Source organism: Ascaphus truei, chromosome 4 (genome assembly GCF_040206685.1).
Source record: "Ascaphus truei isolate aAscTru1 chromosome 4, aAscTru1.hap1, whole genome shotgun sequence".
In the NCBI taxonomy this organism is placed as follows: domain Eukaryota; kingdom Metazoa; phylum Chordata; class Amphibia; order Anura; family Ascaphidae; genus Ascaphus; species Ascaphus truei.
Window position 1 is genome coordinate 58,404,340 of NC_134486.1, and position 20,006 is coordinate 58,424,345.

The 20,006-nt window shown below is 40.8% G+C and overlaps 1 protein-coding gene across 1 annotated transcript in view; it reads right to left on the reverse strand.

The window, feature by feature from the left end:
• Positions 1-5,242: 5,242 nt before the first annotated feature.
• STPG4 (sperm-tail PG-rich repeat containing 4) overlaps positions 5,243-20,006 on the reverse strand; it is a 52,006-nt gene continuing 37,242 nt past the window's right edge. Inside the window, exons 6-7 of the mRNA XM_075594733.1 lie at positions 13,650-13,754; positions 5,243-6,860 (exon numbers count right to left, since the gene is read on the reverse strand). Of these exons, the coding sequence (XP_075450848.1) occupies positions 6,744-6,860; positions 13,650-13,754 (222 nt within the window). The 3' untranslated portion in view covers positions 5,243-6,743. The remainder of the gene's footprint in view (positions 6,861-13,649; positions 13,755-20,006) is intronic.

Consider the following 20,006-nt stretch of genomic DNA (forward strand, 5'->3'; position numbering starts at 1 on the left):
AAGACGACGACGATGATATGGTTGATAAGCTGCTTGAATGCCTGATAAATGACCACCGTGTTGTCAGTATGAAATGGATAGATGAAAACATTCAGGCTACACTTTTAGACCCTCAATTCAAAAAGAGAATGAAACACTTTTTGCCCCAAGGGGAAGAGATGTGGTTCATTGAAAGGAGAAGCTAATTTATTGTGTCCAGACCATGATGGAAAAGAATGAAAGGCTGAGAGAGAGGAGGGCAGTGAAGGCTCACAGAGGACAACCTCAGTTGGCATACATTCCACACAGAAACAACAACATGGGAGTCATCATCATCGCTTTCTTCCTCTCAGGCCTCAAGTCAAGTGGCTTTTGGTAGTGGTGTGGGTAGGGGTTGTGGTGGTGGTGGCAGTAGCAGCAGCAGAAGTCAGGGTCCATCACTATGTGAAACACCATCACCATGGCATGGTTCGCACTAGCGCAGAAGCTGCAGACACCTCTAATTCTACTAGTGCTAAGGACATGGTGGAGGTGTATGTGGGTGATAGTTCATTCCTGCCTCCTGACTGACATCCTCTTGAATACTGGGCTGCTAAAACAGAAATATGTCCTGCTCTTGCAAAGGTGGCAGTGGAGTGGCTGAGTTGTCCTCCTGCAAGTGTGTTGTAAAAGAGTGCATAGAGCAGCTGGTGCAATCCTAACCCACTGCCGGACAATAATGTCCCATGGTAGTGTTGAAAGGCTCTCTTTATCAAGATGAATAAACATCTGATTCCTCAGATATACTGTCCCTGCACCCAGCATTTTAGAGGCTCAGAAGTAGCCTGCTAATTACTAAGATTATTACAACACTACCAGTGCTACCACCACTCTAAGGCTACGGCGCCGGTGTCGGAGCTGAATGCGGGCCTGCCAGGCTGACGTGTGTGCAGCTGTGATCCCCGGCCTGCGGTGAGCTGCAGGGGGAAAGATGGGGGGAGGGCGTGATAGGGGTGTGGCAGGAGGGGTGCGGCCATAATGTCACCCTGCATGTTCGTCCTCATTGGCTGAACCGGGCATGGCCACCACGATCGTCACCAGTACTGAAAACAACTTGACTGTCTTCAGGAAAAACTGGTCGTGCAACGTGGCGGCCAAGTGAGCTAGTGGTCCCGGCCCCATTGAGGCACGGTTCTTGTCCCTGCAGCGCATGCCATAGTGCGCACTGCAGCAGGCACTGGGGACCTAGCCTAACACTACCAGTACTATAGCACTTTAAAAAGACCATGCAACAATAGCTGTCTGCCAGTCTCCAGAAGACATGTCACAGGTATTCTGTCATGCCAGAGTGAACTGAGCAGCTTGCAGGGACTTCTGGGCTGGGAGTCCCTATTCCGGCACTTTGAGGGGGTTTCTGCAACGTCACTAGTTGACAGAAATCGATTGATGCAGCAGCCAGTGTACATCTCTCATGTATGCTCCAGATCACTTGGTGCAGGCAACAGCTACATTTCTCAGCTTCAGCCTGAAAGCCCAATTCTCCGGGAGAGGACAAGAACAAGAGGGACACACACAGATTTGGGATAAAAAATAATAAAGAATAGACAAAACAAAATTGCACAAACCATGTGGATAATGAGATTTTCTCAACAAATTCTACATATAAATTCTTATTTAAAGATGAGTCATTCGCTGTGTCTGAAAGTCGCACAAAGCACAAAGCACTTTATTTGTCTGTTCTCTGGGGCAAGGATTCTTTTCCTATTGTTTGAAAGTGTGGGTCGGTGCACTGTCACACGGAGACTCTCATTGAATCAATGGGAGTTTTTTTGCTATACTGTAGTGCCCCAATCTGAACTATTACTTCTTAATGAATAACCATCTGTTTGATGTACTTATTGTATTATATTTCTCTGTATTCTAATGTCTATTTTCTAAAGCATTGCAGGCATTGTTTTCGCTATATAAGGTAACATTTACACATAAACAAGGTAGCACGTTTGTTTAACTCTTAAGTTGATAAAAAAATATTATATGAACGTCACAGAAGACTGTGATATCATTTGAAGATTATTTCCTAATGTATTTTGGACCTTCAACAGGAAAACACACAGCCCTGGAACATCTTTTACTGTATATTATTCTATTAGTGGAAAGCATGAAGCCCTAAGAAATAAGTGCTGCGCACACAACACAGATGCAGTGATCAGGACTGGGTTATAAAGAAATTTGTTGAAAAAAGAAACTAATTATAGACATTTATTCAAGTCCCTAAGAACACCGTTTTACTGTACATAAATATATTGCTGAGACGGAAAACTACAATAAAACTACACATTGGGATGATAGGATTTGGGTAATATGTGCACTGTTACCAAAACACATGCAACTTTTTTTTTTTTGTGGTTTGAAAAATGATTCAAAGAAATACGGAAACCCAGTTTATCCTACATAGCTACTTATACATCGCAGTGTTATGGTCTATGAATTCTTCATGTTCATTAATTATTTAAAAATAATCTCAAATTCCACATGGAAAAAAAGTTGAGGTTTTAATTACTGAGGAAATAATGATGTTTTTTTTTTTTTGTTTTTTTTCAAATGTAAGTCTAGTAAGCATGGTGTAGAGAACCACAAAGCTGGAGGTGCACAGCCTGGGCAAAAGCACAGTACTATATGCGGTAAACCACAAAAGTTTTTATTTGACCAGAGACTTGCATAAAAAGGGAACAATCCTCTGTCTCTAACGCGTTTCGTGCCCAGTGGTGCTTTATCAAAGAGTGAGCGAATCCTATCCCTTTCCTCTTTCATGTTCCGGTCCCACACCGGAAGCACCCACCTCTGAGAGTCCGGGGAGAAACTGTCCAACCGACACCAGGAAAGAAAAGTAACAAATGTGGTCTTTCTGGTGTGGACACATCCGGTGTGACGTGAACAGAAATGAATAGTGAGAAATAAAAAAAACATTATTATAGACATACAAGGAACATCAACAATTGATATTCCACAATAGTTCAAGTATGGCTATATATCATAAAAATATAACAAAACTGTTATACAGTAACAATACAGGTGACTTAAAAACAACCCCTTAGATGTAATATATATGTGTTGATGCTGAGGTTCTCTCTACACTTCACTTCAGGATGGGAGCATGCCAACGGACAGTGGTACTTACCCACTGCAGGGGTGACACCATTTATTAGAAAATTGTCTACACATTGGGCTTGGGATAGAGATGACATTACAACTGAGATATGTCTATTTGTCTCTAGTTATCTACACCATAAGCCCAGACCAAGGACTATATGTCTACATGGACTATTTCTGAAGATACCATATGCAGATTGTGGACCAGGATGATCACTTGATCCTTTATTAAAAGTTCCTATACATATTTATAGAACATATTTCGACAAGTCAATATGTTTATTATTGTATCCAATAGGGAAGAGGTTTTGATGCACTGGTTCTTTTGGGATTCATCTCCTTATACAACGTTTACTAGTAAACATGGTGACAAGAAATACGTCAAAAGTTTTACAGTTCAAATATTATCCCATCCCAGTTACTTTGAGAATAGTTTGGACAAGTGGCTGGGACAGAGGTACAAATAAATAGAACACATTTAGACCAGATAGCGCTCCTAGTCAAAAATGTTTTTACCAAGCAATAGGCATATTTATTTAAATAAAATAGTAATTAAAAAAAACAGCCATAGAAACCTTCAGTAGGGAGTGCTATTTGGTCTTGTTACCTCTGTGAAGTAGACTCATGACCGAGCACCCTATAACTAATTTATATTCTTTCATTTGTTTGTGCGTAAACAGAGATCTTTTTCTACAGAATATAAAATAAATGGAGTCAAAAAAAATGTAGACAACATCATTTTCAGTAATATAAAACTTTAATTCCACTTGCTTATTTCTATGCAGACACAAAATACATATGTAAGCAATGATAAAGTATCCATAATGTCAATTTCAACATATTTCTTTATTTAAATGCTCGTGAAATCACTGTTGATGAAACGTGGGCTTTGTAAATACCGTATTTTCTTTATGTAACATTTTTTATTGTCATTTTGTGTTTGTGTTTAAAAGTATAGTATTAACACACAGTGTTATATTTTGTTTGTTAGCTTTACAGCGTCATGTAGAAAAATAATAAGTATGGAATTGAATATGGAAAATAAAACAATGTAGTCACATTTTAACAAATGGGTTACAGCAAAGGTCAGTTATCGTTACTGCAAAACTAGTACAAAAAGATGTATTAATGAAAGAAAAGACACAATTCAGTGAGATTTTTTTGATAACTGGAGAATTTGAGAACTCATGTTTCCTATTCAGATGTTCAAGAAATAGTGTCCAATAAGAAAGGGAAATGTCAGCATGCTAATGACATACACACAAGGCCTCAGTCACCAACCATCGATGAAGAACTTTGAAGGATGTTCATATACGGTGGTCAATTGATCGGAGTTGTGATGAACAAGCAGTGTCTTTTTTTTCAGCGGATTTATTGTTATAAGAAGATAAAGGGAAAGATTAAGGATACTCCTTGTAAATAACTGTACTCTCTTATAAGCTCGCAATAAAAGCAATGGTACAGTGCATACAATAGTGGTACTACTACATACAATTTAAAGTCATGAATATTTTATGGTAAAATGTACTAATAAAACTTCTGGTCTTCTTAAGGAAGGAGACAAAAGTATTTGGATCCAACTACAAGGGTATCTGTAATGAGAGAAAGCTTTTTTGTTTTTTTGTTTTTTAAACCATCACCAAGTACAATGTTACATCAACCACCCTGTTTAATTCATTTTCAGTTTGAAGGATAATGCTGCACTCCCCCCCTCCCCCCAAAAAAGGAATAATTATTATCAGTGTTCGACAAACCTATACATTTGCTCGCCCCGGGCGAGTGGATTTAACCCCCGGGCGAGTAAATATTGGCCCAAGCAGCACACGTTTGGTACTAGGTGGCGAGTAGATTTTTTTGTGTGGCGAGTAGATTTTTTGGTGATTTGTCAACCACTGATTATTATAAATACTGGTTCTCCGGGTTCAGGAATCTCTGTTAGGCACTCCCAATATCATATGAAAGGAAAAAACCTGAGCACTGCGGATTTCTGCTTAGAAAATTTATTCAGCCAATGATCTGACGTTTCGGCCACCAGGGCCTTTCTCAAAGGTAAATGGTATAATCATGATTATGCCATTTACCTTTGAGGAAGCCCCTGGTGGCCGAAACGTCAGATCATTGTCTGAATAAATTTTCTAAGCAGAAATGCGCAGTGCTCAGGTTTTTTCCTTTCATAATTCACTTTCAGGCCTGATATGGATAATACAATTCTACAGGGTTCTACAAAAAATAATATATTGAAAGCAAACTAGATATTATTGGCTCGAGGAAGGAAATACAAGTTGTTTTACCTTTTGCTCTAGTATTTCCCTTTCATTTTAAGATCAGTTTCTACTGGTGACATGCTGGGAAATTTAGAATACATTTCAATTTTCTCTACATGTAATATAGAAAGTGCAGTAAAAACTGACTGACTGGGGATGTATTACATCAACAAATGTCCTAATCTGCTCCTGAAGCTGAGAAAACGAGCCTAATAAAGGAACAATCCAAGCAATATCCCATGTGTGTGCTTTTTATTTATTTATTTATTTTTAATAACTCGGTTCTGTAGTATTAGATTTTTTTTTTTCATTCAACTCTTAATGTCATTTTTTATGAGTTTTAATATACTGATCATCCTTTGATTTCTGCAGCAGGTTTTAGCCCACCTCCCCAGCAGATCTTTGCAACACTTTCCTACTTGTGGTAATTTGTTGCCAATGTTCCCAGCAGTTTGAGCTGCAAACTGTAACAGTAGATAATGTAACCTTAGTAATATACGAATACATTGTAGCTGCTGAGTTACACTGAGTGAAGGATTGATTGAAACTTAAAGCCAGCCATTAAGTGAACCCTTAGAAGCAGGATTGTGCCTATCGATCACAGGAGAACGAATCGATCGGCAGTTTAGGCAAGTAGCTGTCAATAAAGGTAATCAAAGGCTGCATATGTTAAAACAACATTTTTTTTAAAAAAGTGGCGCTTGGATTGCCTCTTCAAAAACTTTTTAGGGGGCCTATGGGGCTGACGTGTTTCAACTCCTGAGACCCCCTTCTTCGAACTTATTTTTATTTAAAAACACATGTTCTGCTGCTTTCAGGAAATACCGCCCTAGCTTTTTAAAGACATACTGTACAGAACATTCAGTGTAAAGATTGTGATGCAAGAACCCTACTTGGCTGCAACATCTGATTTGAAGCCTTTTCCTCACGTACGTATATGTGATATCATAGTTTCCTTTGCAAGTAGCCTCACGGTGATACCAATCCTTTCATCTTTTGCTGTATTTTAAAAGTGCATCATTTCACTTTTGATTAACCTGAAATTCTGCTACCATTTGTCTATAATGTCAAAATGAACACCATTGTATTTCATGCATACACAATCCGAGAGAGTATAAATTGGTATCAAGTATGGTGCCATTTTGCAGCTCAGAGGTCACTGACTGTTGAACCATGGAGTCGGTTTTGATTAACCGGTTGTCTAATCATGAGCGGTTGGAAAATAGTTGCATTTACCTTGCTATTGACATCATTCTCTTGGTTTTAATCTTTTGAGGTTTACTGGTCTATTCATAATTCTCTAATGTTACGGAACAAGAGACAGTTTAACAAAAGAAAGCAAAGCCTTCATTATGTTCTGCAATTCTCAATTTAAGAGTCAAACGAATTACGGAAGAAAAGGCTGTGTAAGCGGCCCATTTTGGCAACTGTGGGCGGTTGTTTCGGGAGCTGACGCATTGGCTCATATGTTCCAGGACCTGGAGTCTTCTAAAATAGAACATAAATAACAAGTATTAGAGATGAGTTAAGAGGTTTGAAGAGTCCCGAAAAATGCTTAAAATAAATCATATAACATTTGCACAACATGTGATCCTAGCAAGGTAAATGAAATGGCTGGAAACAGAGTCCCATCAGTTCCACTTAGGGGCGACATTGTTTCCCCTCCTACCCCTATTGCCTTCCTTCATGGCCTTGTTGCGTCTTTCCTCCCTCTGTATACAATCACTTGACAGCACTTGAACAGAAGCTCATATTTTTTGTGCAAGTATATCTGTTTCCCCCATGTGTCTACAACGCTGTATTAATGCCACGTATTGTGTCAGGATTCTAATACTGTAATTCTAATAAGGATTCCATTTCAAAGCACTTTGACGTTCTGCTGCTGGGGCATTCATGCGGCCGCATGACATCCAGAGTGAAATCCAACCCGCACATATCTGGTGCTCTGGTTTGTAAGCTATTCTCAAAGAGGGAAAGAAGGATTTATTCATCAGGGCTGCAAACTAGTACCATTTTGGAACCCGTCCAAAAAATGTAGACCCCAAATATTGCTATGAATACTCAATGTATAGCTACATCTGCTGACACATACTATGGGGCCTATGCAGAGAGCAGCGAATTTTCGAAATTCGCCATTTTTTGGAGATAATCGCGCAGAAAACAGCAGAAAATGGAGATTTCCGAAAAACGCGCCAATTTTTCTTTTCTATTTGTAAAACTCGCCTCGCGGCTGGCGAAAACCTCAATCTCGCCAGTTTTACAAATATCCTAATGCAGAGAGCCGCGAACGGCATCTAGCGGCTGTTCGCGCCAATAAAATGGCGCTATTGTCTCCTTTTTCCCTCGCCAGAAAAAATTGGCAAGAAGCTGCCGCTCGCGGCCATTGCAAAGGGAAAAAAAAAGGCGCGCATTTGTTTTTACAAGTTTCTGAAGCGCGCATCTCGCCAATTTAAACTCGCCAGACGCATCCATGTTAAACATAGCAGAATTCGCACTTTTCTGCATATGGAGAATAAAACTCTCCAAAAAAACTACTTTTTAATAAATTCGCCAATTTTAAAATTCGCTGCTCTCTGCATGAGGCCCTATATGCCTTCAGTAAAGCCTGTTAGTTATTATAGAAGTATAAAAAGGTGGGCAACTGTTTAGGAGAAAAATGAAGAGTTGTTATTTTTATAATCTGTTATTATTTAGAGTAAGACGTGCTTCTGATTTATTTCAAAATAAAGGTACTTGCATACACACTTTCAAAATAAAAATGAGGGGGGGGGGGTTGTACATTTGCCATACTTAAATGAAAATGCATCCCAGTTAAGTTGATCTGCACCTTTAAGTAAGTAAAGTAAAACAGACATGGGAGTGAGTCACCAAAACAGAACACTATATTTGGCTCTGTCTCCCTTTCTCCCTGAATTTACTACTACTGTATGTCATAACAGCTCTAATGCTGTGGGCAGTGGAGGAGGATTATGGAAATGAACTCCCTTTGAGAAATCCAGCCCCTTCATTGCAGCTTGTGACGAGATAATTAGAGGTAACGTATAAATAGCTTCTCTGTGTACTGCCTGATATAAAAGAGCAAAACGTCTCACGTTGAATGCAGGATATTATAGATAATAGATAATAAAGGTTATCTCAGACTCTAGGTCCAAAGAATATGGTTGGTCAGTGCGGGGAAGGAGCCAGATTATTGCAAACGTGTTTATTTTTTATAATCTTTATACCAGGCAGGTGGAGATGATATGTCTCACTTAAAGTAGTCATTCATGTCCTTTTTTATGTTTAGAATTTTTTAACGTAGGTTTGAAGCAGGGGCCCCCCGGAGCTGAACCCCCCTGCTTTCTGAGATAGAGACCTCCCGTAGGGGGTGCTGGTATCTCTGCACAGTGTAAAGGTCCCCGTCACGTGGGTCAATGGGAAGCTTCACCGGATGACGTCACCGATTCCTATAGGCCCCGCAGGGTGCGGGAACCTTGAAAAGCGGCTACCGGCACCCCCTACGGAGGGTCTGTATCTACAGAAGCAGGGGTCCCTGGAGTTGAAATGAATTGGGATTTAGCTCCGGAGACCCCCTGCTTCGATCCTATGTTAACAGAAAATTAGCAACAAAAATAAAAATCGCCTGCTTGGATTGCATATTAAATGACCCCATTTGCGGTGTCATTTTGTATCACTGAATGTATGTGAGATCTTTAACCAGAGTGTTTCAGCCCCTCCGGCACTACCCAATCACGTGACGGCTCCTTGGAGGGATCACATGGTCGTGGAGTCACTGATGACAGGAATGGAAGAGTACTTCTCTTTCATCCCTCTACCAGCTAGATCACGCTCAATGTTCCACAGGAGCATAGAATGAAATCTCCCCTAGAAAACTCGCTGATGCCCATGATATAGCCACTACACCCTAAAGTACCAGACCTGTGACATAGTGCATGACAAACTCCAGCCCTCAAGGGCCACTAGCAGGTCAGGTTTTAAGGATATCCCTGCTTCAGAACAGGTGGCTCAATCAGTGGCTCTGTCAATGACTGAGCCACCTGTGCTGAAGCGGGGATATCCTTAAAACCTGACCTATTGGTGGCCCTTGAGGACTGGAGTTTGCCACCCCCTAGTGGCTACATCAAGGGGTATTCAAAGATGTAATTAGGACAAGAATACTGCAAATACTGTAGTGTAATTTTAGCATCTTATTGTTTTGATAAAATGCCTTAAATCCCCTTACTGAATCTTCTTACTTTACAAATGCAAAAAGAGATTATTATTATTTTTTAATAAGTAGTTCACATGACCAGTGGGAGGATTATTTGAATATCCGGATCATTCCTTTCGGGAACATGATTACATCGCATATTCAACAGGGGTAATGTTGCCAATATAAGTCCTGTGATCTACAAGACGCTTGCCTCCTGACAAATTCAGACTTTATTAGCATGGATTTACTTAAAGTCTGTGAAAATTAAAACCATACATTATCGGTGTTGTAAATAAGTAGCCAGATGAGGGTCTGTATTTGTTACGACTGTACCACATTCTATTAAACTTCCAATATAGGTTTGATAGAAAGTCCACTATTTTACTTAAGTGAAATTAATTGATCCTTTGTGTATTTATTTGTTTTTCTGCGACTGCCTATCTTTGTAACCAAGTCTTTAGTTTGTGACTCTGATACGGCATTTTGCATCTTTGTTTTGCTATACATCCACTTATGATAGATACCAGACCTTGGGTATTATTTATTAATATCTCAGAGCTGTAAAAAAAAAAGGTGCAAACATCAGTACCTGATTAAGCAAAGAAAATTAATCCTATTGTAAACATGAGATTTTCTTCCTGTGGCAAAACCAGTGCAAATAAACTGCACCTGATTTATCACAGTTTTGCTCCCTAGAGACTTTGATAAATAGACGCTGAGTTTCATCTAGTGTATTTACGTTACACCAACTATGGGCTCCAAAAGTAGAATAAACATTAAAACAAAGCAGCAATCTCGATTACTTTTTTTTTAAAGTATCGTTTTTTACAGGATGGGAAACGTGGGGTCTCCCGGAGCGGAACCACGCTTTTTTCAGCCACGGGAACCCGCCGGTTCCTGAGTCACTTAGTGGGGAAGTAGCCAGGTCTCATTCTCTCTACAGGGGAAACAAACTTACTGCAAAATCTCAGGCCAATAGGAAGCCGCAACATCATCGGTTGTGGCTTCCTATTGGATGGCCATTTAAATCCCCTTTAAGAACCAGGAAATATTAATACTAGCAATGTTACCAGAAAGTATGTCGGGATTGCGGAGTCCCTGGTGTAGAAAAAAGTGCAATTTGGCTCCAGAGAACGCCCTGTTTCTAATTCTGTGAGAAAATAATGAGCATGAAAATATAGGCGGGGATGTGGTTTATACACAACAGATTCTTACACTCCTAGAATAAAAAGCTTAGTTTCTGTATGTTCTGAATCTTTAGGCTATAGTTAAGTAGTAATCCCACAAGCACAGGGCATTACCTGGCCATTAATGCTATGAATGGAGGAGTTGAAGGTTTAAGACGTAACGATGATGTTTAACCTAGAAGGCTTCTGGAAAAAGTCAGCTGTAGTCTTTAATCCAGAAAGGATATGAGGGGCAAGGTAAAACTCTATTCTGAGGATATTATTACTATTATGAGTTAAATGTATCTCAATTAGCGTTTTATTTTGATCCTAATTTTTTATTTTATTGTTAGAAGCTGATACTGCTTGAAATTCCCATGCATTTCTAGGTCATTAAAGTCTAGAAAATAGACCAATTAGATAGCTAGAATATACAGGTACATGTTTGTTTCTTTGTTTATAAAGTAATTATACGGTCGCCATCACCAGAGATTAAAAACATTCATTTTCAAAAGAATTAGAATCAGTAAAACGTTTGCTTGAAAGATAATTGACCTTTATAAGGAAGTTTATTCCATTATTAGTTTATTACTACCCTAGCGTTCCAACATATCTTCCTTCTGGGACTACCCCTTAAAAGTTTTTTTTTCTGTATTTTTATTTCATTAAATTTAGAGCAAAAGGAAACAACCTTCTTTTAATTCGCTATTTTCACCAAATCTCAGAAATATTTAAAAAAAAAAACACACATTTTATTTGTACTAATATATTGATGTGATCTGTAACGCTGGCAATTATGTTTTGCTACAAATTGTGCTACCACTGAATCTCGTGAAAAATGTGGTGAATCTTAGGTCGGTTTTATAGTGTGCGCTTGCTACGCCGTGTGCGCGCGTGGCAGTTTTAGTTGGCTGAGGTTAGTCAGCCTTTCTATAATGGTGCCGCGCGCGCACGGCAGTGTGTATGGAACCGGCCGACAGGGGGGAAGATGAAGAAAATATAGAATTTGCGCCGCTACCGCCGCTGAAATATATGTATATGTGTGTGTGTATGTGTGTGTGTGTGTGTGTATGTGTGTGTGTGTGTGTGTGTGTGTACAATGTTAATAAACTATTTATTAAAGTATTTATTTATTTCAAAACTTATTTAACACACACACACATACACACACACACATATACATACACATACATACAGTACCTCACTCGCTCACAGCATACACACAAACAGCGTGCGGCCCGTGCACGCGCGTTCGCACAGGCACGTGCGCACGCACGGCCTCACACACTATAGAACGGCCCTTATGATGCATCACAAGCAGTGGCACTGGTCCAGTCTCTTAAACCGCACATTTGTACTACTAAAAACAGGGTGTCGAAAATATATTATTTTTCCAAGTCAAGTAGCATAACAAATCAGCTTTGAAGTGACTCCTCTTTAACATGATTGGCAGTTAGACATGCACTGAAAGATGCCCGAATTTACACTTGGTGCTTTGCCAGCATTACTTTAAGCCGCTGGTTAACATGGATTGACCTTTGTGCTGCTTTGCGTTTGCTGGAATTGGAGACTGCCGGGCAGCTGAAAGAGCCAACTATATAATCTGGTGATAAGCCATTTAAGCAGCTGTAAATGCTGTGTTTCCTGTGTCCCTAGACCACCAAATCAAATGCTGTCACAAAACAGCTTGACACTTGCCCAGATCATATATTAATGCAGTATGCAGTACATTAAACTGTAGTTCCGTTCTAGAAACAAATAGGCTGGTAGGAAAGTAAAACATGTGCATTGCTTTGCTTTGTAACTAAATCATTATGTTAAAACAGACAAAAAAAATGTCAGTGCTAAAGATCAGAGATGGGCAAACTTGTTGGTTTTCTATTCGCCTCATTTATTTTTTAGAATGTTATAGTAATTAGACAATTTTGTGAAACATTGTGTGTGTGTGTGTGTGTGTGTGTGTGTGTGTGAGTGTGTGTGTGTGTGTGTGTGTGTGTGTGTGTGTGTGTGTGTGTGTGTGTGTGTGTGTGTGTGTGTGTGTAGGTGAGAGGAGGGCTATACAAAATAATGTACACAAAAAAAAAGCTTTTAATTTTAACCCTCTGCAAAAAAATTTTTTCCGTTTTTGCGGCCAACTTTACCAGTTGGTGAGGAAGGAGGAGGGGAGTTTGAGCCCATCTATGAAAGATACTAAAAAAAACTCTTGAGACCGATTTCTTCATATTTACAGCCAATGTGCCTTTTTATGCTTATTGATACTATTGATAAAGGCCTTCAATAAAGCTCAGGAATTGGACACCGAGATGTGGATAAATCTCTGTACACCTGTTATGTACATTTTTGAACCAATTCCTGCCTAGGAACTCTCCAGTCAGTTCGCGCGCGCGCGCGCGTTGTAGCAGCTGGCAGCACATGCACCTGTTTCTGCAGCGATCAGTGGACTTCTGATTGCTCACGACAGGGAGGTGTGGCTGGGGCGCAGCGCCTTCATTGGCTGGACCGCCGCCGTGACGTGACCATCGCTCGGCCATGGCGCCAAAAGACAAATTCCTTGTCTGGTCAAAATGCGGTTGCGCCATTGCGCTTTGTGCATGCGCGCGCACTGACTGGGGCCTGCCCCACAGACGGCCATCTCTTGTTCGCGCAGCGCATGCCGTTGTCCGTGTGGCCGCGATCACTGGGTACGAGGCCTTTGTAAAGTTCTAAGTGTAGTAAGTGCTCCGTCTCGGATTGTTCACTTAAGCCAAGTTAGAAAACCTCCTTCTTGGCAGGAATTGTGCTCTGCTAAATTAAAATACAGTGGCAATATCATTTCTTTCACATGTACTTTAACCTAATGGCCCAGAACATTGTTTGATTTTTAATTAGCAGAAATATGTGTTGGTTTCTTGTTGATTTTTTTTTGTTCTCGGAACTTACAGAATGTGATGACAAAAATCTGGGTACATTTGACTTGAAACACGATGCAATAACAGGAGATGAGTCACTTTTCACATGATAGTCGCCTGGTCCTGGGCCTTGTTTCTAAAGTAAAAATAGAAGGAGAATGATTAAAATTGCCCATTTTATTACTGAACCTAATTTTCTCTAATGCAACAAACTATTAAAACACCAGGCAATTTAGATCAAGCACAATTAAACTGCTGATCACATCTAAACAGAAGACATAATGAAATGAGTTTACTATAGACAGATTCACAGTAGACGTGTACAGATGATTAGAAGCCTTGATTTGAATATAGTAATTAAAATGATGCCTCTAAGCATCTAGTTTTTGTCTTGTCATATTAAAAGGCTATAATTACAAATGACACAAAAATGCACTTAGAGTGACAGTACAGGTTGTCAGCAGTATCTCCATTTCTGATGCTTGCAAAGTTGATATCCTTGTTGCACAATGTCTACAACTATACAGACTAGAACAGAAGAATAGCACACCGTGTTACGGTTTTTAAAATGTCCCATTTTAAGATCACTGTTAAAATGTGATTTTCCACTTAGATAAAAACAAGCTCAGAAGCTCTGCAATATTAATGCCATCTACAAAGCAAAATAAAAAATCCGGGATAAGAGTACATGGGGAGTGCACAGTGGAGGAAAATAAACATTCTTTTTTAATTCTACGACGTAACAAATTTCTCCACAAATATATAAAACCGCTGACCTTGTGTGCTCCTTTATATATAATGAATTGCAGCAGGTGCCTTTCTCTATTGTAGCAAACAGTTATACATAATAGATGGCGTGCACTTCTATTGTAGTGTATGCACTGCAGCAAATTTAATTAAAAATGCTTGGCACATGGTGTTGAGGTCAGAGTACCCAGAGTAAAATAAACACGTTGACACACCACATCAACAAAAATAGTGTCCCTTGATACTAAAATTATTAAACTAGAAAACCTGTTACGGCCCAGATCCCCAAAAGGCTGCTATGTTTTAGCACATCTTTACTCCAATTCATATGAATGGGAGTAAAAGGCATGCTAAAGCTTAGCACCCTTTTGTGGATCTGGATTTAAGAGTTCACAATACTATATAACGTCTATACAATACTTGCAACGCCAGTAACAATCCTCAGTTTGAAGCATTGTATGCTAAGGCCTTGGATATCATCGGGGCAGCGCACGCCTGTCGGTGAGAAATCTGTGGACTGACATCCACAGTGACAGGGAGGTGTGACCGTGACATCACGAGACTGGTTCGCCCTCATTGGGTGAACTGCTCGCGTGACCCGGCCGTCACACGACAAAATAAAAATCTTTTGTCGGCTGAAAAATCTGCTGCTCCGTCGCCCATACGCTTGCGCGCACTATGGCCGGTCCCATAGATGCCCTGCATTTTGTTTGCGCCGGTCACGTGAAGTATGGACGCAGCCGAAGAGATAATGGTGTATAAGCAGGGTTGCAGACCTGTGTGAGACATGTGAATGTGCTCACAAGTAGTATTTGTATTTGCAATACTAGACAAGAACATGGGGACTTGTCGGGGATTTACGAAGCTATAATAAGGGGTATCAGTTCTCAATCAACGTTAACTGCCATTCAAATCTTTGACAGTTAGCACAGGATCCAGCTCCAATATCCTTCATCAGAGGTTTATTATTGATGGTGTATACATTCATTTACTTCATACTGCATATTTTAACTCAGTAACCAACTAGCTGAAAGAATTATTGATACTTTTGATACTTTTATGTAATTAACAGTTATTCAATAAAGAATTTTCAGGTTATGAAATTAGCAAAATGAAGAAAAACTAGACAACATTGAAATACTACTCCCATTTGTATAGTTTGTGCAAGATACTTTTCCATTTCATCCCAATGACAGGGATGCTAGTAGCACTTGACTTCCTATCCTCCAATAACTGGGAAGTCTCTCCTCCTGTATCTCACTATGTCCTCCTTATTGCATTTTCTGTTTACTCACTCCTTGGTGAATGTCCCTGTTCTCTCCAACTTCCCCACTCCCCACTGCACCATTATTTATACACCTCTCTTCCAACAACCCTCAATAAAAAAAAAAACAGCCCCACAAATCCTCTATTCACACTCTCTATCTACTCCTTCCTGCTGCTAGGGATCTCCCCTAAACCTGAAGCCAGACATACACACCTGATCTCACCCACAGCTCCCTGCCATCTCTTCCCCTGTAAATGGTGTTAACCTTTTCATTTAACACTGACTAACCTTAAAACTTGCCCCACAAATCAAGCATCCCAATAGCCTGCACTCATGACTATTGTCCCACAGTCACTTATACCACCCATTGTGGCCAAGCACACCCATATACAGCACGTATTCCCTCACCTGTTGTCTCTATAAGTTCCCCTCAAACCTATTAGATTGTAAGCTCTTCGGGGCAGGGATTTCCTTTCCCATTGTCTGATTTTTGCAGCACTTATTGTATTATTATAATTCCCTGTACTGTATTCTGTGTGAAGCGCTGAGTACACTTTTGGCCTATATAAATAAAGACATACAATACAATACAATTAAAGGTTATTTTAACTTCATTTTAACTTCATTTTTGCTGGTGTCTAGCCCCACTTTTTTGCAGCTGTGCTCCGCTTTGTTCCCTTGTGAATATCTTCTTTGCTGATCATCCAGCGTGATGCACGCAACTGGATAAACTGCCTATAGACTGTGAGTACTCTTTTCTTTCAATTTATGTGGATTCGAAGATGTTGGCCATCAAATGAGTGCTACTCCAGGGTGGCTATTTTTCCAGTGATATACTTATAGAGGACTGTTTACTTACTAGCAGTTGGTCTGACATTTATCCATGGAAATTCACATTTCATGTCCCCAGATTGGAGAATATATTGCACACTAGGTCTATGAGTCTCACAAGGCCTTGTCATAGTTTATCCACAACCTAACTCATAACATCTTTCAGGACTTTATTTCGCTATATGTGCCCTTTGTTTACTGAGCACCGACTCTTGGAACTTGTTCCTGTTGCTTACTCATACTATTTGCAGCACTGGCATATTGGTACCCCGTGAAAGGTTTAAATCTGGTAACTTCACTGATCAGTATCTCAGAATCCCGGGGGTCACCGGAGTTGAAAATAATGTTGTTTGGTGCAGGGGAATCCTCAGTTTCCGCTCTAAATAATGGGGTGTAAAACACACATACAAAAACTAGTAAGGAAGTGCTCTTTTTTAAAGAATGTACAACTAAGAACTACTAAAAACAAAGAAAAACCTGGTGCCAAAAGTACTTTGGATAATCCTGTACTCCTCAGGGGATCAGCACACTTGCTTGACAGGCCATGTAGGGGAAAAAACACAAATAGACACAGATCATAGTGCAACACTGTAGGGTTAAAACAGGTCTACACTAATACACACACTGCACATATAACATAGAGACTCCTAGTGACTATAAAAACTATTTATTAAATAAAAAGAACTATGCCATAAACTGGTATGGACAAATGAGAACACCGCTGGTCATCCAGGTGGGAAAATCAGAGCCCTACTTACAAGCAGCAAGGAAAGTAGGGCTCTGATTTTCCCATCTGGATGACCAGCGGTGTTCTCATTTGTCCATACCATTTTATGGCATAGTTCTTTTTATTTAATAAATAGTTTTTATAGTCACTAGGAGTCTCTATGTTATATGTGCAGTGTGTGTATTAGTGTAGACCTGTTTTAACCCTACAGTGTTGCACTATGATCTGTGTCTGTTTGTGTTTTTTCCCCTACATGGCCTGTCAAGCAAGTGTGCTGATCCCCTGAGGAGTACAGGATTATCCAATGAACTTTTGGCGCCAGGTTTTTCTTTGTTTTCACTTTTTCTGTTAGTACTGACAGTATTACTAGGCAGTCTTTATATATATATATATTTTGTACTTGTCACACTGGTGTTTTAGTCTTTAGCGCTTGTTCACATTTTTTCTTTTTCAAACTAAGAACTACTGATTCATGTCAGAACAGGTGACTATCACACGCAACCCTTAAACTCAAGAGTGGGCAACTCCAGTCTTCAAGGGCCACCAACAGGTCAGGTTTTAAGTGTATCCCTGCTTGAGCACAGGTGACTCAATCAGTGGCTCAGTCAAATACGTCCCATCCTTTTGAACTAAGGTAACCTATCACATGGTACAGCAACCAATGGAATTGCCTTCAATCCCATTGGCTCTAATACCATGTGATATGGCCATGTGGTTTGAAGGATGTGACTTACCTCACTTGGAGATGACGTCACATCCTTAAAAAAAAGAAGAAAAAAAGAGGCGGGAACATGATACAGCATCCAATCAGATTGGAGCTGTACATCTGACCCAAAAATGTGATGGCATAGGTCATATTTAAGGCCTTGACGCCTCATTTGAGCTCAAGAAGCCGATGAGCCAACATCGTGTTTTGGATCTAACATGGGTTTTTTGGATTAACAGATAAAGAAAGAAGATAAAGAAAAGAAAGATATCACAGATGAAGGAAGAAGAAGCAGATACAAGATCAAAGAAAGAAGATTTGTGTTACTGTACCTGGCCAGGATATTCAAGGTGGATGGTGTTGGATTGAGTTTGATGAAGTCGTGGTACGAAAGGTTCCAGATTAACTGGGATTAAGAGGGCCAACACTTCCAAAAGTAAGAAAATTATTGAATGTATAGAAATGTTTTTTTTTCAGGTTTTTGATTGTTTATTTATTTTTAAATTTTTTATGTTTTTCATTGCCCATTGACTGATAATGTATTAATCTGAACCCCTTTAGGTACAGATCAATACAGTATTAGCCAATGTATTTTTTGACTAATGCTTGTGTGGCCAGGTCCCCCCTGGGTCCCCCTTGCAGCCCTTACCTGGGATGCAGCTGCGGCTGGCAGCGGACGTTAGGGCAGGGACAGCGGCAGGTGGGGGAAGGTGCAGGAGCCAGCGGGCAGTCAGGGGATGTGACCGGGTCGGTGGAGGTCCGCGGCGGCTCCCCTTGCAGGGCGAAGACATCTTACTGCAGTTGCGCATGTGCAGTGAGGCCTAGCGCATGTGCAGAAGGGTCCCGACAGCTGACGGCCATTTTAGGAGCTTGCGCATGCACAGTGCAATCGCAATAGTGATGACCATTACAGAGCAGGTCTGCAGGGGAATTACATGCCCCATAATGCACAGGGGATGCCAGGCATGTGAGCCAGCCCAGCCAATAGGACTGCAGCCTTCCCCCTGCACGACAGTTGATACATTTGGTGTGCTAGAGGCCACGCCAGTCATAGCTGGGACACAGAAGGGTGAGGGTGAGTGAGCAGGGTGTCTGTGGCCCCTGCACTAGGCCAGAGACCCCCTTATAGGCCCCAAATAGGCCCCGACTCCCACTAACTTGTGGATACTACAGGGACAGCCCCTCTACATAGGGACATTGCCCCCCTGTATTGAGTGCAGTGTCAGGGACACAGCAAGAAGACGCTGCGCAGAATCAGCAGCTTGTGGTCTGGGATTAGACCACACACACAGATAGACACTCTTCATGGTTGGACCCTCCAGCTGGATACTACCCCATGCAGAGGCAGATGACAGGGCTGATGGCAACAGCGTGGGACAGAAGGGCACTTTCTATAGTCAGCGGTACCAGGTGCTGGAGCACCTGGCAAGTATAAGACAAGTCATCAAGTGCACCAACTCTACACTCTCACAGTGAGCAGTGCTGTCTCACACACTTTGGGTGTGGGTTGGTTCCTGTGGACACCAGGGTGGCTAGGTGCCCAGGGCACCTCCGTGCGTTGAGGGACACTCTCACCGGGGTGCGGACTAGGTGGTTGGACAGTGGGATACGGGGTGCAGGTAATGCCATGCGAGGCCTAAATTATCGTGTTACCTATTGCATGTCAGTAAACCTGTTATAATATATGCTGTGTGTAATTATTGCATTGGGTCCTGTGAAGGGGTTATCCGGTGCTGCCAGTATCCTTCACAGGTGGAGGCGCTGTCACCGGACGATCCAGGTATACCCCAGGCTCCCAGCAGCGGAGGTTCAGGACTCCTGTGAGCCGCAGGTATGTACCAAATACACTCAGTAGTCACCACATCTTCCAGAGTGTGGGGGAAACAGGGCTACACTTGCTTTGTATTGAGTGATATTTTTTTAATTTATGTTTATTCTGCGGATGTCTTTCTTTGTCATTTTGTCGGCTTGTGTTGTATTGGTTTTTTTTTTCCCGATTGATTAGCGTTTTTAATTAATGATTTCTTGTGTTGGATCCTGCTTTTAAGTGATGTGTTGGATAGTGGTTTTATAATTAATTGATTTGTTGGCTACTTGTTGAAATTAATTA